This window comes from Chanodichthys erythropterus, chromosome 20 (assembly GCF_024489055.1).
Source record: "Chanodichthys erythropterus isolate Z2021 chromosome 20, ASM2448905v1, whole genome shotgun sequence".
Classification (NCBI taxonomy): Eukaryota; Metazoa; Chordata; class Actinopteri; order Cypriniformes; family Xenocyprididae; genus Chanodichthys; species Chanodichthys erythropterus.
In genome coordinates this window covers 31141853-31157943 of record NC_090240.1, presented here as the reverse complement: position 1 = coordinate 31157943, position 16091 = coordinate 31141853, and the positions used below count along the sequence as shown (strand labels likewise).

General features: G+C 35.9%; 3 protein-coding genes across 5 annotated transcripts in view; all 3 read right to left on the bottom strand.

Annotated features, from left to right (window-relative positions):
• Positions 1–16091, bottom strand: part of hoxc3a (homeobox C3a) — a 58625-nt gene that overhangs the window by 25160 nt on the left and 17374 nt on the right. Inside the window, exon 1 of one of the 2 annotated variants that reach the window (XM_067372287.1) lies at positions 14842–14865. The exons of the other annotated variant lie outside the window; for it this stretch is intronic. The gene's annotated coding sequence lies outside the window, so the exon portion shown is untranslated. Of the gene's footprint in view, positions 1–14841; positions 14866–16091 lie in introns of those variants that run through there. 2 annotated transcript variants of the gene reach the window in all.
• On the bottom strand, positions 1348–3798 carry hoxc5a (homeobox C5a). The gene is made up of 2 exons (XM_067371740.1): positions 2987–3798; positions 1348–2145 (listed from the first exon to the last, which is right to left on the bottom strand). Exons 1-2 carry the CDS (start codon positions 3471–3473, stop codon positions 1931–1933), a joined length of 702 nt encoding a protein of 233 aa, XP_067227841.1. The 5' UTR covers positions 3474–3798; the 3' UTR covers positions 1348–1930.
• On the bottom strand, positions 4700–12703 carry hoxc6a (homeobox C6a). Of its 2 annotated transcripts, XM_067372290.1 has the most exons (3): positions 12283–12703; positions 6420–6565; positions 4700–5826 (listed from the first exon to the last, which is right to left on the bottom strand). In XM_067372290.1, exons 1-3 carry the CDS (start codon positions 12336–12338, stop codon positions 5525–5527), a joined length of 504 nt encoding a protein of 167 aa, XP_067228391.1. In that variant the 5' UTR covers positions 12339–12703; the 3' UTR covers positions 4700–5524. The 2 variants fall into 2 exon arrangements, with proteins under 2 accessions (XP_067228391.1, XP_067228390.1); XM_067372289.1 differs by lacking the exon at positions 12283–12703 and having other exon boundaries at positions 6420–12247.

Below are 16091 nucleotides of genomic sequence, written 5' to 3'. Positions count from 1 at the left end.
CCCTTTCGGTCAAGATAGCGAGTGTAGAAATTGAAAGAAGCATGGAAATTTACATTGAATCTCCAATATAGGTGAGTGAGACGATTCTAAAATGAAAGCGCTTCTTAAACAGTAGTATAAATTGACTAGCTGACTGTTTTTATTTTCATCTTAATGTGTGTATATAATGTTAGCATTCATACACTTAAGATTCTTATAGATTAAAATGATCGGTTGCATCGAGAGCGCCGAAAAGGCATGAATTAAGAAAAAACTATAGCCTATGTCAAACCAACAGTAAAGCAGAAAACAGCCTGAGTAGAGCGAGACAGTCGAAAATTAGCATTTTTTACACGCAGTCTTATGTCCTTTGTTTGACATGGGCCTGGATTATGTGATTTCTGCACATAGGGTGGCTAACATCATGTCTCATTATCTAAATGACAAATTTCAACAATAAGGTTTGAGCAATTCACTTTAAACGTCTTTAATTATATGCTTTACAAGCAGGACGATTGATAACGGTGTAGTATCGCATTTCAAATGCACTTTCGAAAGAAAATCGTATATTTGCTATGATTTAGTTGCACGCAGTATTTGATTAAATGTGCAAACTATTGTTTTTAAGGGTTTTGTGTACCAAAACGTCACTGAAATGTTTGTGTAAACTTCCGCCGATTTGTTAAAAAAGGAAACAGTTGTCAGTGTCTGATGGGTGAGAGGAAGTGCTGTAAAAGTTTATTGGGGTCATAAAGTTTTATGTGCCTCCGTTTAAGGGCTACTGTAAATAAATGACCAGAGCGTTAAAGTTCAATCATGTCTCATCACTGTAAGTATACACATGCAGACTTTATATTTATATATTTTTTTACCAAAATCATATCAATTTGCGCAGAACGTATTCTTCTCTTAACTCTGCATGAGGTATCAAATGGGCCTTGAATTAAAAAATGCATTTGTGTAAAGAAAGACTCATTATTTTTGCTTTAACAGACAAATAGTATATTCTTTACGTTTCATCGAATTCATTTACAATGATACCACACTGAAAGTTTCATTGGACACAGATGGCTGACAAAACTTTCTGATATGTTTGCAATTTAATCTGGTTACTGTAATAAATAATTACTGACTGGTAAAGTATCGAAAAGTATCAATGAAACTTCGAAAACAAACAGTTAGAAAAACAGAAATGATGGATCAGACAAAAGCAAAAGTAGGTCGTGTAGTTTGGTTGGTATGAAAGGCATAAGCCACTCCTATATAGAATAGAGTGTATGGAAAGAAATGCCAAGGTACCTGCCTGTAAAATTTGCCCCCCTCAAAAAAACATATTCAATAAAAGAGCAAAATGTTCTGATTCCACAGTATTTCAATAGACATAATCCTCAAGATAAAATTACCATTTGGCTGCTGGCTGACAGACAACATGATAGACAGTGTTTAATATGACACTACAGTTGTTGCATTATTATCATGGAGTGCGGTTTACCATCCTTGTTTGGCTATTATAGTTGTATAGATGTATTTACGACAGAAAGTACAATGGATAAAAAAGACAAGTTCCATCAAAATGCAATATGCAATGGGGGAGATTGATGAATGTTCAAGCAAAGCACCACATTATTTGCATTTACATTTAACTCAACGTAACTGGATGCAGGCCTTGGTATGTTATGTAGGTTAATTGATACAAGTGATTTTAGTAAGGCATATTCAAATAAAGTTTAAGCTTATACATTATTCAAATAAGCACCTCCCGGAAGGGAGCACTATCAATAAATATCGAAAATATGGACATATTCACATAACAACATGATATTGTAGACAAATGAAAGACATCAACTGTTGTCACCAACAAAATCTATTTTTAAACCCTTTGTTGTTGCAGTACAAGTTAACACTGCGTTTATTTTCAGGTCGTTTCTATTGAAGCCGTGCACCACATTATTTATAGTCCTCCTTTCACTTTCAACTTTGAGTCCTTCTTCCACTTCATGCGACGGTTCTGGAACCAAATTTTAATTTGCCGCTCGTTCAAGCAGAGGTTATTGGCAATCTCGATACGTCTGCGACGTGTGAGGTATCGGTTGAAATGGAACTCTTTCTCCAACTCCAGAGTCTGGTACCGGGTGTAACTGGTTCGTGACCTTTTACCGTCAGATTCTGAGGTGGCATCAGAAAGATATTGGGTTACCTATATGTCAAATTTTATCGACTATAGTCCTCATGCATATTACTATGAAATTTATTTTCATAATCATTGATGAAGTTGCCACCAAACACAATCCATGTAATATGTAATATGGATACATCAAGCATTATAAAATCCAAAATGAAAACAGTGGACAGGTGGTATGGCGCTAATATTTATTTATTCTGAAATTAGAAAGTGTCATGCACAGAAATAACACAAACATGATGAAACATAATAATCATAAATGTGTGAAGGCCACGAGCTTCCTATCATGTCCTGACCCGAAATATTGTAAGAGCTGAACAAAAATAAATAATTAAATAAATACAAATAAAAAGACACAGCCTCACTACTGGGATACAAACTGGCATTATACTTTTTTCTGTAGTACTTTGCTTTACTACTCCAGCGGTGCAGAGTGCAAGTAACCGGAAACATAATGTATGTGTATGCAAAGATTCGCTTGAAATCCCATTTTACTTGAATATCATGTAAACTCCCTTTAATGCTTAAAGCAAGAAATAATACGTAAATTTATATGTAATCATCTTTTTTGCTTTTCTTAACCAATTATTTCTCCATAAATTTGACCAGAGATCACCTCTTCACAGTAACAGGACAGGTTTACGAGCAATAGATGCCTTTGTCATAAAATTTACGGCCGCTAGTTTTATTATTTCCTGCGTTTGGCCTATAAAACTCAAGAGGAAAAATATGGAGCGACAAAACGTAGGAAGGAGATGCAATGACGAGGATGAGATGCGTGCAGTTTCTCCTCTTTTCTAAAACAAACTTTAAACGTAACTTTACCGTGGCTCATGTGTAGCTTTGTCATCCACGGATATATCTGCGGCTGCGACTGGTTCTGACGCTGAGTCGAATTAGTTTGTTGCTTTATCGCTGAAGTAGTCTCCATTTTGATATCGTCTGTGCGGCTCTTGCCGCTGGGCTTCTCCAGAACTTCCATATTCCCCTCGGCTTTTTGGCTCAACAGTCCGTGACTGAGGGGGTTGTACCCGTGAGTGCTTACAAAGCTACGAGAGCCCACAGCTGAACAGGACTGTGTTCGCTGAACTGCTGCACTGGTCCTTGCACGGTCGGTTGTGTTTATCGCCTCCCGTTTCAAAGAGTTGGAGGGGATTTGAGAACTGAAGGATCCGCCGAGATCAAGTCCTTCGTACGCGTAATTGGACTCGTGGAACTCAGAGTGAGCTCCATAGTTGCCAAAAGTGTGCATTCTACAAGAGGAGGCGTCTTGCGTTTGCTTAGAAAATGAATTTCCAACGTATGAGCTCATTCTATTTCCAAAACAATACAGTAACCTTGGAGAGAGTCACAAAAAGCACCCGGTCGCAGCAGAGACTGAATCAGCTAATAAAGTATACATAAGTTGTTTAGAAGTTTTATTTGTTTATTGGACTTTATTTGTATTTCTAGAGGACGTTAGGCTTGTCCTAAAAAAGAGCAGGATTTATAGGTGGAGGAAATCATTTTCTTTTTTTTCTTGATACGACGCGTAATGCCCAAATATGGAATGTTTAAATAGAATCACGTGCAGCTCCTGGCCAGTCATAAATTGGCTTGATCCCCGGGAGGTTATTGATAGACATTGAAACGTGTCCGATAACTTCTCGGTATGGAAATCATCTAAGGGTCTGGGCTAAAAAGGGCGAGACCGTTAGACAAGAGCGTCATCTGGCGTCTAATACTGGACAAAGCGGCCTTATACACACACACACACACACACACACATATACACACACACACACGTGCAAACAAGATGATTGACAAGATATTATGCGATACGATGTTTTGACAAATCAAATGTCAAGGCGATATAAATAGAATATGGATTACACAATTATCACATTAGTTACATATATGACAAATATCTGTTTTTCCTGTTTCACAGTAAGGGTTTCTGTTTGTTTCGTGTGTTACTTTTTTAGTATTTGCTAAATTAATTTTCATTATGATCATATATGATTCTTAACTGCGTAAATGTGTGTACATTTGTTGCAGCAACGTCCCAAAACTATATGTGATTTATTTTTATTTTTTTAAATCGCAGAACAACTGATTCAGCGTTGTGCCACTAGATGCAAGGCAATTGTGGTTGATTGACAACCAAGCATTGCCGCTGTGTCATGAAATAAGCAATGCTTTATTTGCTTAGAAACGTCTTTAAGTCGTCACATACTTTAATCATTAGGTATTAACAATAATCAGGTTGCATTATTCCATTCAAATATTTGGGCAGATTAAATTTGAGCTAAATGGAGTACACTTGAACGATACACCAACATACACCAATGTAACCGTGAATTTAATTTATTTGGATTTGAACTGCTCAAAAACTCACAAAATTATATAGGCCTAAATAAAAGTTCGTAAATAAAAGCTTCTTCAAAACGAACAAGTGTTTAAAGTTTCATAAGTTTACTCAGTTCTGAAACCCTTTATGATGCGTGATGAGCGCAAAGCTGGAGTCAAAATTAAAACAATACAGGTTTTTGTTTTCAAGAATTTTATTAAATAATACACAGTTTACACAAACAATATAATTGCGTACCAAGGTATATGTTTGTTTTCATATGGGTGTGATTCTCACTTTAAGACAAGTTTATAAGCACACAACTACAAGTATGATGAAATGTATTTTTCTTGAAATTCTCTCAATAGTTAATGTGCCAGTACAGCGGCATTTTGAACAACAGAACACTGACGGGGCAAAAGCAATATAAAAAAAAATAATAATAAAAAATAAAATAAAAAGGAAAATAAAATGTATCAAGGATTTAGGTAGTATAATTCATCCCGTCAGTGTTTGTTTCATTGTACAAATATGCATCCACAAAAAAATGAATGTGCATATAAGAAGTTTCCTTCACTTCTGGAATGCTTAGGGTACAGTTAAGAGGCTTAATAGTTTGGGAGACGTAGCCTACTAATCAAATCAAATTCGAATACATTTTAATCTAATGTAATTTTCTACTAGCCTATATAGCAACATGATAATACTAGAACCACACAAATATTTCAGCTGTGGCATTGTCATCACGCAGCCAATAAGGAACTATTTTCAATACAAAGAGAAGTGAATTGCTTTATGGTGGATAACATGTGCGTCTTTCTCTCTCTCAATCTCTCCATTTGTTTCTACGTGTGTATATGTTAGTGGCGTGGTGGTGGTAGTAGAGCTTGAGTATGGTGTTCAGGTCGGAGGAGGAGGAGGGGGCAGTCAAAAGGAATAGCAGAGTATATAGTCCATGCATTAATATTTGCAAATTCTCCGTTTAGGTAGTTACGTTGCAGTTAACAGGCGTTCGAGAACGGGAAATGGATTTCCTAATCTTTTTTTTTAGCTTCCTCGGTTTCCTCCTCGGTCTCCTTCTCGGTGTCTTGAGGAGTACCCGTTGATTCGGTCCCCGGTACAGTAGAAGTTAGATTGGTCTCTTTCTTCCATTTCATGCGCCTATTCTGGAACCAGATTTTGATTTGACGCTCGGTTAGGCACAAAGCGTTGGCGATCTCGATGCGTCTGCGTCTGGTTAAATACCGATTGAAGTGAAATTCTTTTTCCAGTTCCAAGGTTTGGTATCTGGAGTAAATCTGGCGACCTCTTCTTCTGTCTGACCCGTACCCAACTCCTGTTGTGGGGAAAAGTGAAAATACATTTTAAAAAAGAGTTTACACATCCTTAATTAAAGGCTAAATAAAACACACGTTTGGAATCCTGGTGGAATAATTCACTTTGTGCAATTTTGAAAATTTATTTTATAAGGTAACTAATATAACAATCTGACAAAAGAATGTAGCCTATATACGCAGAATTTGATCCATTTAACAGTCACAAAGCAAACGCGAAACTTGTTTCGATTTCTAAAACATTTCTTTTTACCAACTTTGCTATCGTGTGTTTCCAAACAGTACATCGGACGAGTTAAGCTACATTTTTTAACATAGTAATGCATGCTCTTAAAATGGTTCAAAATGTACTTTTCGTTGTATATTTTTCTAACGCGTTCACACTTACTGCACAAGTTTTTGAAATAATTTTGGCACTCGAGTATTAAAGGAGGTAGCCAAATGGGATTCCCCTCTCTGGAAAAGGGGGCTTTTATAGTCTGATGATTTAGTAGTGGTTTATGAGGCCATAAAATGTAGCTACTCTGTTGATAGGACGTATCGTAAAACAGCCCAATTCCACCAGGGTATGTCCCAAGTCGCAGTAAAAACTCACCGCTGTGCGAGTTCATGCGCTGCATCCACGGGTAGATCTGAATGTTGTTCCCTTTCTGATCCTGCGTTCCTGCACGAGCTTGTTCCAGGTTGTACTCCTGGGCAACGTGGCTCTGCGCACTGAGTCCCATACTAGTTTGTCTGCAACTGGGAAGCACATCCTTATCTTGAAGAAACACGTTAGATCCATACTCGTACGGTCCTCGACTTGATCCAAACACAACGTTATCTTGAGGTGAATAGAAAGGGGACGCATAAATCCGGTTTTGGGTCACTGTGGTGCCATAAGACGAAAAATGTCTGACTGAATCATATGTGGTCGTGTTCAGTGGCATGTTGGGCAAAACCTCTTGCCCACCAGATAAATGGCACGAGAGCGACGGGTTCGCGAAATACGAATTCATACCTTTCCTATCGCCCTCTCATCAACTCACCCTCCTATCTTATTTCCCCTCTCTTAATCTCACACTTTCTTTCTTTGTGCTATGGGGTCTGCTTCCTTCTGTCACATACACACGTCTCCCGCCTGCTTTCCTAACTCTCTTTCAAATGAACTTCAGAAGGATTTCAATAATATTAATTTCCAGTCTCCGGTTAAGACGCGCAAAGCAAGTGTTATAGCCAAGGCTTGGCTCATGGAAGGACAATATGACAGCGTCACCTGACCACTTTCAGCCAATTGAATGCGCTGTGTACGGAGCAATATCGAGCTTGTAGCTTCTTATCCTTGTGGCTTCAGTTGATAAAGTTTAAGTAAACACACACACAAATGCAGAATAAGCACTCACACGAACAATGAATTACGTCTTTTTGTGCATTAATCAGCGAGTTAATCTGTTCTTTGTGTCGGTATAAAGCTTTGTGAAGGTAAATCCAGACTTATCCTGGAGAATCATGCATTTTGCAATGAGCTAATTTTCATCTGTTAATTACCTGAAAGATGGGTTTTTACAATTGCTTACTGTCGCTGACGTTTATGTATATTTTTATATCTTATGACAATACTAATCATAACTATATTCAGGTCTTCTTGGCGCAACAACTTTATTACTTTATTACAACTACTGTGCAGATGATATAACTAAAATTGTAAGCATTACAATTACATTAACAGAACTCTTTGTTTTAAAAAAGAAAATGACCAAGAGCTAATTGCCACACGGCTTATCTAAACGCGTTATCTACGCCGATTTTGTTTACCCTCCATTTTAAGATGCACTTCACAATTCCATTTAAAAAACTGTGAATAGGTATATCTGATGATACATATTTTATATTATATTAATAGACATATTCATTGCATTGTCGTCAGTCACCACACTAGACCACACTATTCTTTTGTTATTCAGTAGATATCTCCCTATAACGTTTGTTTCTCTATCTCTATTTCCTCGGGCTTTCATTGCGCTGAAGGGGAAACGTCTGTTCTTTTCCTTTCCCCATTTGTAATGTATTGATAATTTCAATGGTAAAAAGAACCTGAGTAAGGAGGGGGGAAGGGGCATCTTACTAAAGAATGCGTCAAACGCGCCTTGGTGCCATAAAAGTCACAAACCCAACTGAGGACTTCCAGCTCTTAGGCAATTACCCCTTTGAATGTATGGGGGCTGTGCAGCGAGTCTCTTATCTTGTAGACAGAAAGCTGCTAATTTTTTAGCATGTAACTTTCTTGTGTATGCAGAATGATTGAGAATTTAAAAATAATGCTATTAGACATCTTTACAAAATTTAAGTACATGTTGACTATTAATTTTATTTAAGGACTTTTTTTTATTTTATTTTTTTTAGAATTTCTTACAGTGATCATATTTGCCAAAGATCTGTTGAACTATACAAATACAATTGGTTTCCTTTATTAAATGCTTGCAGCTATTAATGGAATGGCCATTTATATATTATCATGTTCAAAGAGTAAGTAGTGGAAAAAGGACTAGTTTTAACCGAATGGTTAGGGTATGCTCCATGACCTTAATGCAGGCCACATGACGGAACGTGTGAGGCCAAAAACAGTGGTTTAGAAAGAGGTGCGCAAAACACGAGATTGACAGAACAGTAAAATTTACTTCCAGCCCGACAGTGAGAAAAGGCATTTAACAGCTATAAAACAAGCTAATCTGCTTAACGATTGATTAAATGCATACAAATTTTCTTTGTATTCGTACCTATAAAACCGGGATTAATCAATATCAAGCATTAATGTTTTTGATGGGTTGTCATATTTTGGAGAACATTTGAGATCGACAAAATGTAACTCTACTAGGCATGCATATCTACTAGGAATATTTAAACATCAACATGGTAAGTGATATTTGAAAAGTTTACGGCTACTGCATATGAATATGATTGATTATCTTCCTAAGTTAATTTATTGACGTTTATACAAGTAATAATAACAACAATAATAACAGTAGTAGTAGTAACTTTAACCGGTCGGCAATAAAAGTAATAAAAACATGAATTACATGCTGCTAAATAAATACAATGACTATTGTCTATATGGCGGTGTGGAACTTAACGTGTTACTATGATTTAATTTATACAATATTACACCATGTATCCTATGAAAAGAAACTAATAAAAGTAATATATAACAGTAATAAAAAAATTTCCTGCGTGAAAAGCGTGTGTGCACGTTTTACAATATTTCATTCACAGCCTCTTTTAGATTGTGAAAACTGAACAGTTGCCAATTCAAATATATGAAATGTAATAATTTTATTCACAGCAATAATTATATTTTCAATTACATTTAAAAAAAAAATTACAGTTACATTTTTATTAAACTAGAAGGCTAAGCTAAAATAGCATCAGGAAAGCGCGATGCTGAAAACAAATCAGAGATGCATTATCAATTCTTAAATCATATTATTGTTTTCACTATGCTATTTTCATACGTGTAGTTTGGTGGTATTGAGCTCTCATAGGCCCTACTAAGTGTAGTATGTATCTATATATATCTGACTCTTTGATGTTCAATAATGCTCCAACGACTTTGAACTGAAAGCCTTTGATGGGGAGATTTTTAATATCGTGATCTATTTTACAGCATCAGTCTTGTGAATGAAGTAGCGAGTAAAACACACCACACTCAGTCTGCAGTTGGTATGTTGATGTGACTGGAGAGAAAGAGCTTTAAGTGTTTTATTGCAGCCCTTAAGACAAATCGCACGGTTGTGTTTTAGCGTTTGAAGAGGCAATAAATAGACATCCCGTTTGGCCTGTATTCTCTTTACACTCGACAAAACTACGCACTAACGTCCGCCAAAATAGTCCTTAGTTCCAATGCGTAATTTACGTGATATGGTGATCTGGAAAAAAAGCAAGCTATGCACATCCTAACTGTGCTCGACAATGGCCTAGACTGCACATTCTCCAGAGTTAAATGAATGTTATCATTGGCCTATTTATTTGTAACGGATGTTCACAATTGCAAATTCCAATGATGAGTCTTCAAGCTTTCTTATCCAAGCCCAACTTTCCTACCCTGTCATCTATGTCGATGTATCTATGCGAAAACAAAATCCATAATAGTAACCTGACAGCTATAACAGAGCTCTCATGTGCAGCTAAGCACTTATAACAACACACGACCCGAAGGGGCATTATGGTTTTTAACTAGCACAAGATAATTCTGTGAAATTATGTGGCCGCGTAATGACCTCCATGAATAAGACGTTTTGAAGTAGAGCGAACTCACATTGCCCTGCGGTTCTTGTAAGGAAATGTTTGGAATTGAAAGTTCGCCTGGAATTTGTTTTCATTTTCGTGGCAACTGAATTATGCCTTCTATGATTCAAATCCAATAGCGGTGGCAGACACGAGATTGGCCCAAAGTTTACTCAAATGATAGTCAGATGGCAATAAATGTGTCAATTTCATAAACCTGTTTAGAACTTTGCTAGAATAACTGTAATAAACAAATGAATAAATCTCATGCACATTATATACGTACAGGCATAAGGATTAGCTAAATAGACTCAATTTTTAATGGCAAACAAAAGACAGTCAATATTCCGAGGCAAAGAGGAGACTCACAGTAGAACAACCCCGCCCTCCACTCGCTTTTTCTCTCTCACTTACACACAAATACACACATGCACATTGACGAACCATATGCGAGCCCACACAGAAGCATTCTGCCTTAATAAGTTACAATCCAGTTTTAAAAAAATAGACAAAAATTGGTTCAGACAAACCTAGCTACTAATTTCAAGAATAAACACAACATAAGTAAAACTTTTCTTTTTAACAGTTGTATTACTTTGAAAAAAAAAAAAAATGCTTTACCAACAGCTACATGTTCATGACAACTGGTTTTATTATTGACTCTCTTTTTTTGGTTTTGTTTCCCCCAGTCAAGCCGCACATGTGGATTTCAAGAGGCCCATGACGGAAGATCGCAGCTCTAGTTTTTTTGGGTCAGCGGAGTACCAAAGGATTTTATTAACATGCTACCCCATAATAACATAACTCACTGGCTATTACATTACATTTAAAGCTTCATGTTTGTCAATGCTGTCTCATTACAACCAATAAAAACTAATAAAATATAAATTAAAAAAAAAAGTAGACGGACTGTTTCTGTATTTGTGTTTTGAAATGTCTTTATTATTTTAATAATTTATTATTAATATTAATTGCTAAAAGCCACCATACAGACATATAATACAATATTTTTCTTGAACATTTTTGCTAATTTGTATATTATTATTATTAATAATCTGTATGTTAATAACGCTAGTAAAGCAATGCTTTTGACATAGCCTATATTTATGATGTAATTTCTATCAAATAAACCTTTTACGCAGAAACACAAGCAAATGCCAGGCACATTCCCACATGTAAATTAAGATCTGAATTTTATGTGGGCATTTGCCCTTACTGATTTTAGGCTCTGTATAATGCCTTGCATATGGAGCAGGCACAAGGTGGCAGTGTTGTTTGATTTAGTCCTCACTGAATGACAGTGTTGGATGATTGAACACGTGTGCATGAGAGAGAGAGAGAGAGAGAGAGAAATGTTGTTGATCCTGATTCCGTAACAAATATTAAGATAGGTCTAGAGTGTTTGAACATCAGTTGTTTACTATGTAACACAAGCCGTTTACGCATTATGTGGGTAGGTGAGCATGTGTAAATGAATGTCTACGACACCCGTTTGTCATCAGACGCACACAACCAGAATACATCCGTTTGGATATGAGTTAACGAGGCTATAGTTACATTATAACCATGTCTCTCAAAATATTACTCACTCATGAATATCTCACTCATACATAATTCACATTTCCCAGTATAATTAATCACATAAAATACAATCCAGTAAGAAAATAATGCAAGAATAGCTACTCACAGCCCTATATATGTAATATAGGTTGAATATAGATTTTTTTGTAAAAGGCCTGACATTCACGAGTGTTTTCTAACGTATTAGCACATTATTATAAAGCTTAACTATTAAGTCCTTTATATAAATAATGCAAATAGTAGGCTACAGCAAGCTCCGTATCAAATAACCACAATCAAACACATATAAAGCGTGTATTTAACTATTTGAAAGTAAACTCATTAACCTCAAACAACACCCGCTTGGACAACTTACTTGGACTATATTCATTTTCATCGAGACAATTAATAATCAACAATAGTACCATAAAGCAACAACACAAGTAACTTGTCAACGAGGCTGTGCGTTCACAATCCATAACGAATGAAGGGAAACGACACAATGAATGTACATTTACATATGTTGCATGCCCCTCTTGAACATCCCGTTTGAATCGAATACAGTACTGTCAAATCTCCGTATTGTGTAGCAACACGTCTGTAAGAAGCCAATAAGCAGCGTAGAATCATTTACTTACCAGCGTTCGCTGTTGTCTGTGTGACGCACGTTCGATGGTGTACAGCAGCAGATCATTCTAGGCAACGGCACTAGGATCTAGATCCCATTTTCCTGTACTCTTAAAAATGTTAATCTTTTGAAGCGAAATGATCATATTTACCCCCGCTAAACCCCTCAAGCTCCAGCTAACAGTGTTGTTTCCCCTCTAGGGGATCAGATAGGTAGAAAGGAGACTGGGGAGGCGGCGACGTCTGAGGACAGTCAGTCATTACTAGCGATGAAGCAGACGAGACAAGATGGTGTGTTATAGAGCGTTTTAAAAATCCGCCTGAGATAGTGAGTAAACAGAAAACGGCAAAAATGTCTGGTGCTAAGATCATTTCAACACCACAGCGAGCTCGCAAGTCGATAGATGGGGATATCCAGTGGAAGACAACAGCACAAAGTTCATGTTCATAGAGTGAGAACCACGTGGTCTGACGCAACCAATGACCGCGTGTATTCAGTCGTAAACTTTTATTACTTAGCTGTAAATTCCCCCTCTAAACAACTAGGAATGTGTTACGTTTCACCCTCTCTCAAAGATCGCATTTCCCATTTTCTTCTTTCTTTTTCCCTTTTTTTGTTTGCTAAGTTGATGGCACTGATAAACCAGTTATATAGTCGTCATATAGGCAATATTTTTGTGAGAAACACAAGTCCAATTAGTCCAATAGGCTACTATTAAAAGCTTAATGATGATTTTTTTTTTTTTTTTCCACCGATACTGGGTATTATGAAAATTGTGAAACAGTATAGATGGGCTACAGTGGGCAAAATGTATTAGGTGTTTGGTAATAACCTGTGCAAGCCCTATTTTGTTTAACAGAATGTTTAAATATAAAAGGGAAATACCCATTGTCCTGTAGGCTACACACACACAAAAATAGTATTAATATTCATAATTGAGTGTTTAAAAATCTTAATGCAGCAAAACTTTTTTAACCATGGGGCCATTTCCTTAGGCTATTTACCCCATTTGACCCATTAGAGATTTTGGGCCAGTCGTCTTTAGTAGCTAGTTGAGTTTATGTCTGCAGCAGTTCGGAGCACATTATAACTCAGAATCATTAGGAGACAGATAGTTCTCATTGTTTAAGAAAAATTAAAATAATCTCATGATCATTTCCAAAGCATTTGTAAGAGCAAAGTAATTATAATGATCATGGAACAGAGCACATATTACTTGGTTGTGGGATGGCTCGTTGAAAACTATTTGCCTATAATATCCGAAAAATCTCGTTGCTATATTGAAAATAAATTCTGATATTTTATTTTATTATATCCATATTATGTTTATATTAGCCTAGTCTTTTTCATGTCATCATCAGCCTAATTGCGGCTACTTTACTGGACACTAGACTGTTATGACCTGCCATTAAAAGATGTAAAAGAGACACCACATAACTTTGTCAAAATCTTATTTCACAAAATTGTCTTAAAGTTACATTTGCATGTTCATTGTGTATAGAGGCATTTACAAAAGAGAACAAAACAAGTTTTAAAAAGTTGCTAGTATTTTTAATTATGTATTTTCAAAAAACATTTGACATTTCCATTTGATGTCAAATGTCTGCACTGAACAACTAATAATACTAATACAAAATGAACACTCCTCTCTGTCAGACAATATTTCTTTATGAAATAATTGTTTAAAAATATCAAATATATGATTATTGATTCAATGATGTTCAATGATGTTGATTTAGTGATATTCAAGCTTAACACTGTAACAGTTCTGAAAATGACACGTCTGAAAATGTCAAAGTTGAGAAATGTATACAGTTCAGTGTAGTTTTATTGTTCAAGTAAGTAAAACCCTATGTTTTGCTAAATCTTTACCTTATTCTACAAAAGCTAACGCTATGTATCACCGTAGTTGCTAGTCATTTGTTTTCTTTAAACGAATTTCGTTATATGATTGGTTGGCCCAATTGATTGGAATCGGAATCATTAATTGCAAGTTGATAGCATTAAAGAAAACTGCATGAGATATTCTTTAAATAGTTATTTGTAACATGTAATGTATGGAAACAGTTGCAATTCAGCAAAAACGAAACCAACCAAGACAATATAACGCCCAAACTATTTTGTGACATTAATATAGCCTTTTAACTAAACGATATTTTGGCTAAGCCAATCCGTAAAAGTTAACGAACTCTATGTAAGCTGTGTAAGGTTTTCCTGTATAGGCCTAATTAAATTCTTTCACTCACTCATATCTTTTTAGTTTTTATACCACAAATATAAATTGAATTCAAATGGCTATGCAAATATTGAATATTGCACTTTAATAATAAAATTATAAATAAATACATGCACTAATACTTGTACTAACGAACACAGACGAGAACGGGGTAAGGTTTTTCCGTTGAATTCGTTTCTTTTAACTACTTTTTTTCAAATTTGCTAGCACAATCATAAACAAAATGTAAATATGTGTACAAATATGACAACCTCCACTCTTATAAAACGTAAAAAACAAAAAAACAACAAAAAAAAAACATACAAATATACATGCACCATTGCGTATACATACACTTAAAGCAGTCCCACGTACACGTTGCTTTCCTTGTGTCTTGTTCTAGCCTGTCTGCACTGCACAGAAATCAAAAGGCAAAAACGTCTGCCCGGATGCGACACTGTCGGGTTTACACCACCAATAAAGTTTACTGCAGGTATAGTAAAGCCCTCATTTGGAATGTAACAGCAGTGCAATACAAAGGCAAGGCGGATGGACAATGACCACCGCAATTGTCACTACCACCGGAACTTCCTGAAAAGGTCTATGCCTGAGCTAAAATATCTTTTTTTACAACAGGGGACCATACAACAGCATAACAACAAAAGGAGAGTGAAACAAACAATTACGTTAATTATTATTATTATCAGCAAAAGTAGCCTATATTATGTACATGCAAACGCAAGAAAATGTTCAAGAATCTTATGCTTTAAAAGTTTTGCTTTAAAAAAATCAGTATCATTGTATGAAAATACGTATTTTGCCTGTCTCAAGATCTTAAGCGATGCCTGTAGCTACACTTTAATCATTCGCATCTGTTTTAAGAAACAGAATTGTAATATTCGCTTGCATCAACAAACATCTAGAAATATTACAGATATGAAATACCTTACTTGGCTGTGGGTTGGCTCGTTGAAAACTATTTGCCTATAATACCCGATAATTCTCGTTGCTATTGATATAAAATCTGATATTCTATTTTATTATATCCATATTCTGTTTGTATTAGCCTAGTGTTTGTGATGTCATCATCAGCCTAATTGCGGCTACTTTATTGGGCACTAGACTACTGTTATGACCTGCCATTAAAAGTTGTAAAAGAGACACCACTTTTGAACACTCGCACATAAGGTAGGCCTCGCTAGGATTTTAATGGCGATAGTAATATTTTAGACATTTTAAATGTCGAATCATTATCATAAACCTGCATTAAACACATCTTTGTAGCTACTAATTAGATTAGATTTCTCCTGTTCCTACGGCATATTCTGTCAAATTTATGTTGTCTGCTAAAAGAATGTAATGTAAGGCACATGTACTGTAAATATTGCTCATGGATCCTTTTGTCTTTGAATAAGACAGGCATTGACATTGACAATATTCTAGCTCGCGTGTCCTCTCTCAGTGAACATCCAAAGTTGCACTAAATAAGTCTTTCAATTTGGCTTTTTTTGTACAGTATGAAAGACAGTATTCCTCGTCCATGCAACAGAAGGTTCATGTTTTGTTGGACAAGAAATTGGTCTGTTTGCTGAACAAGAGAAGAC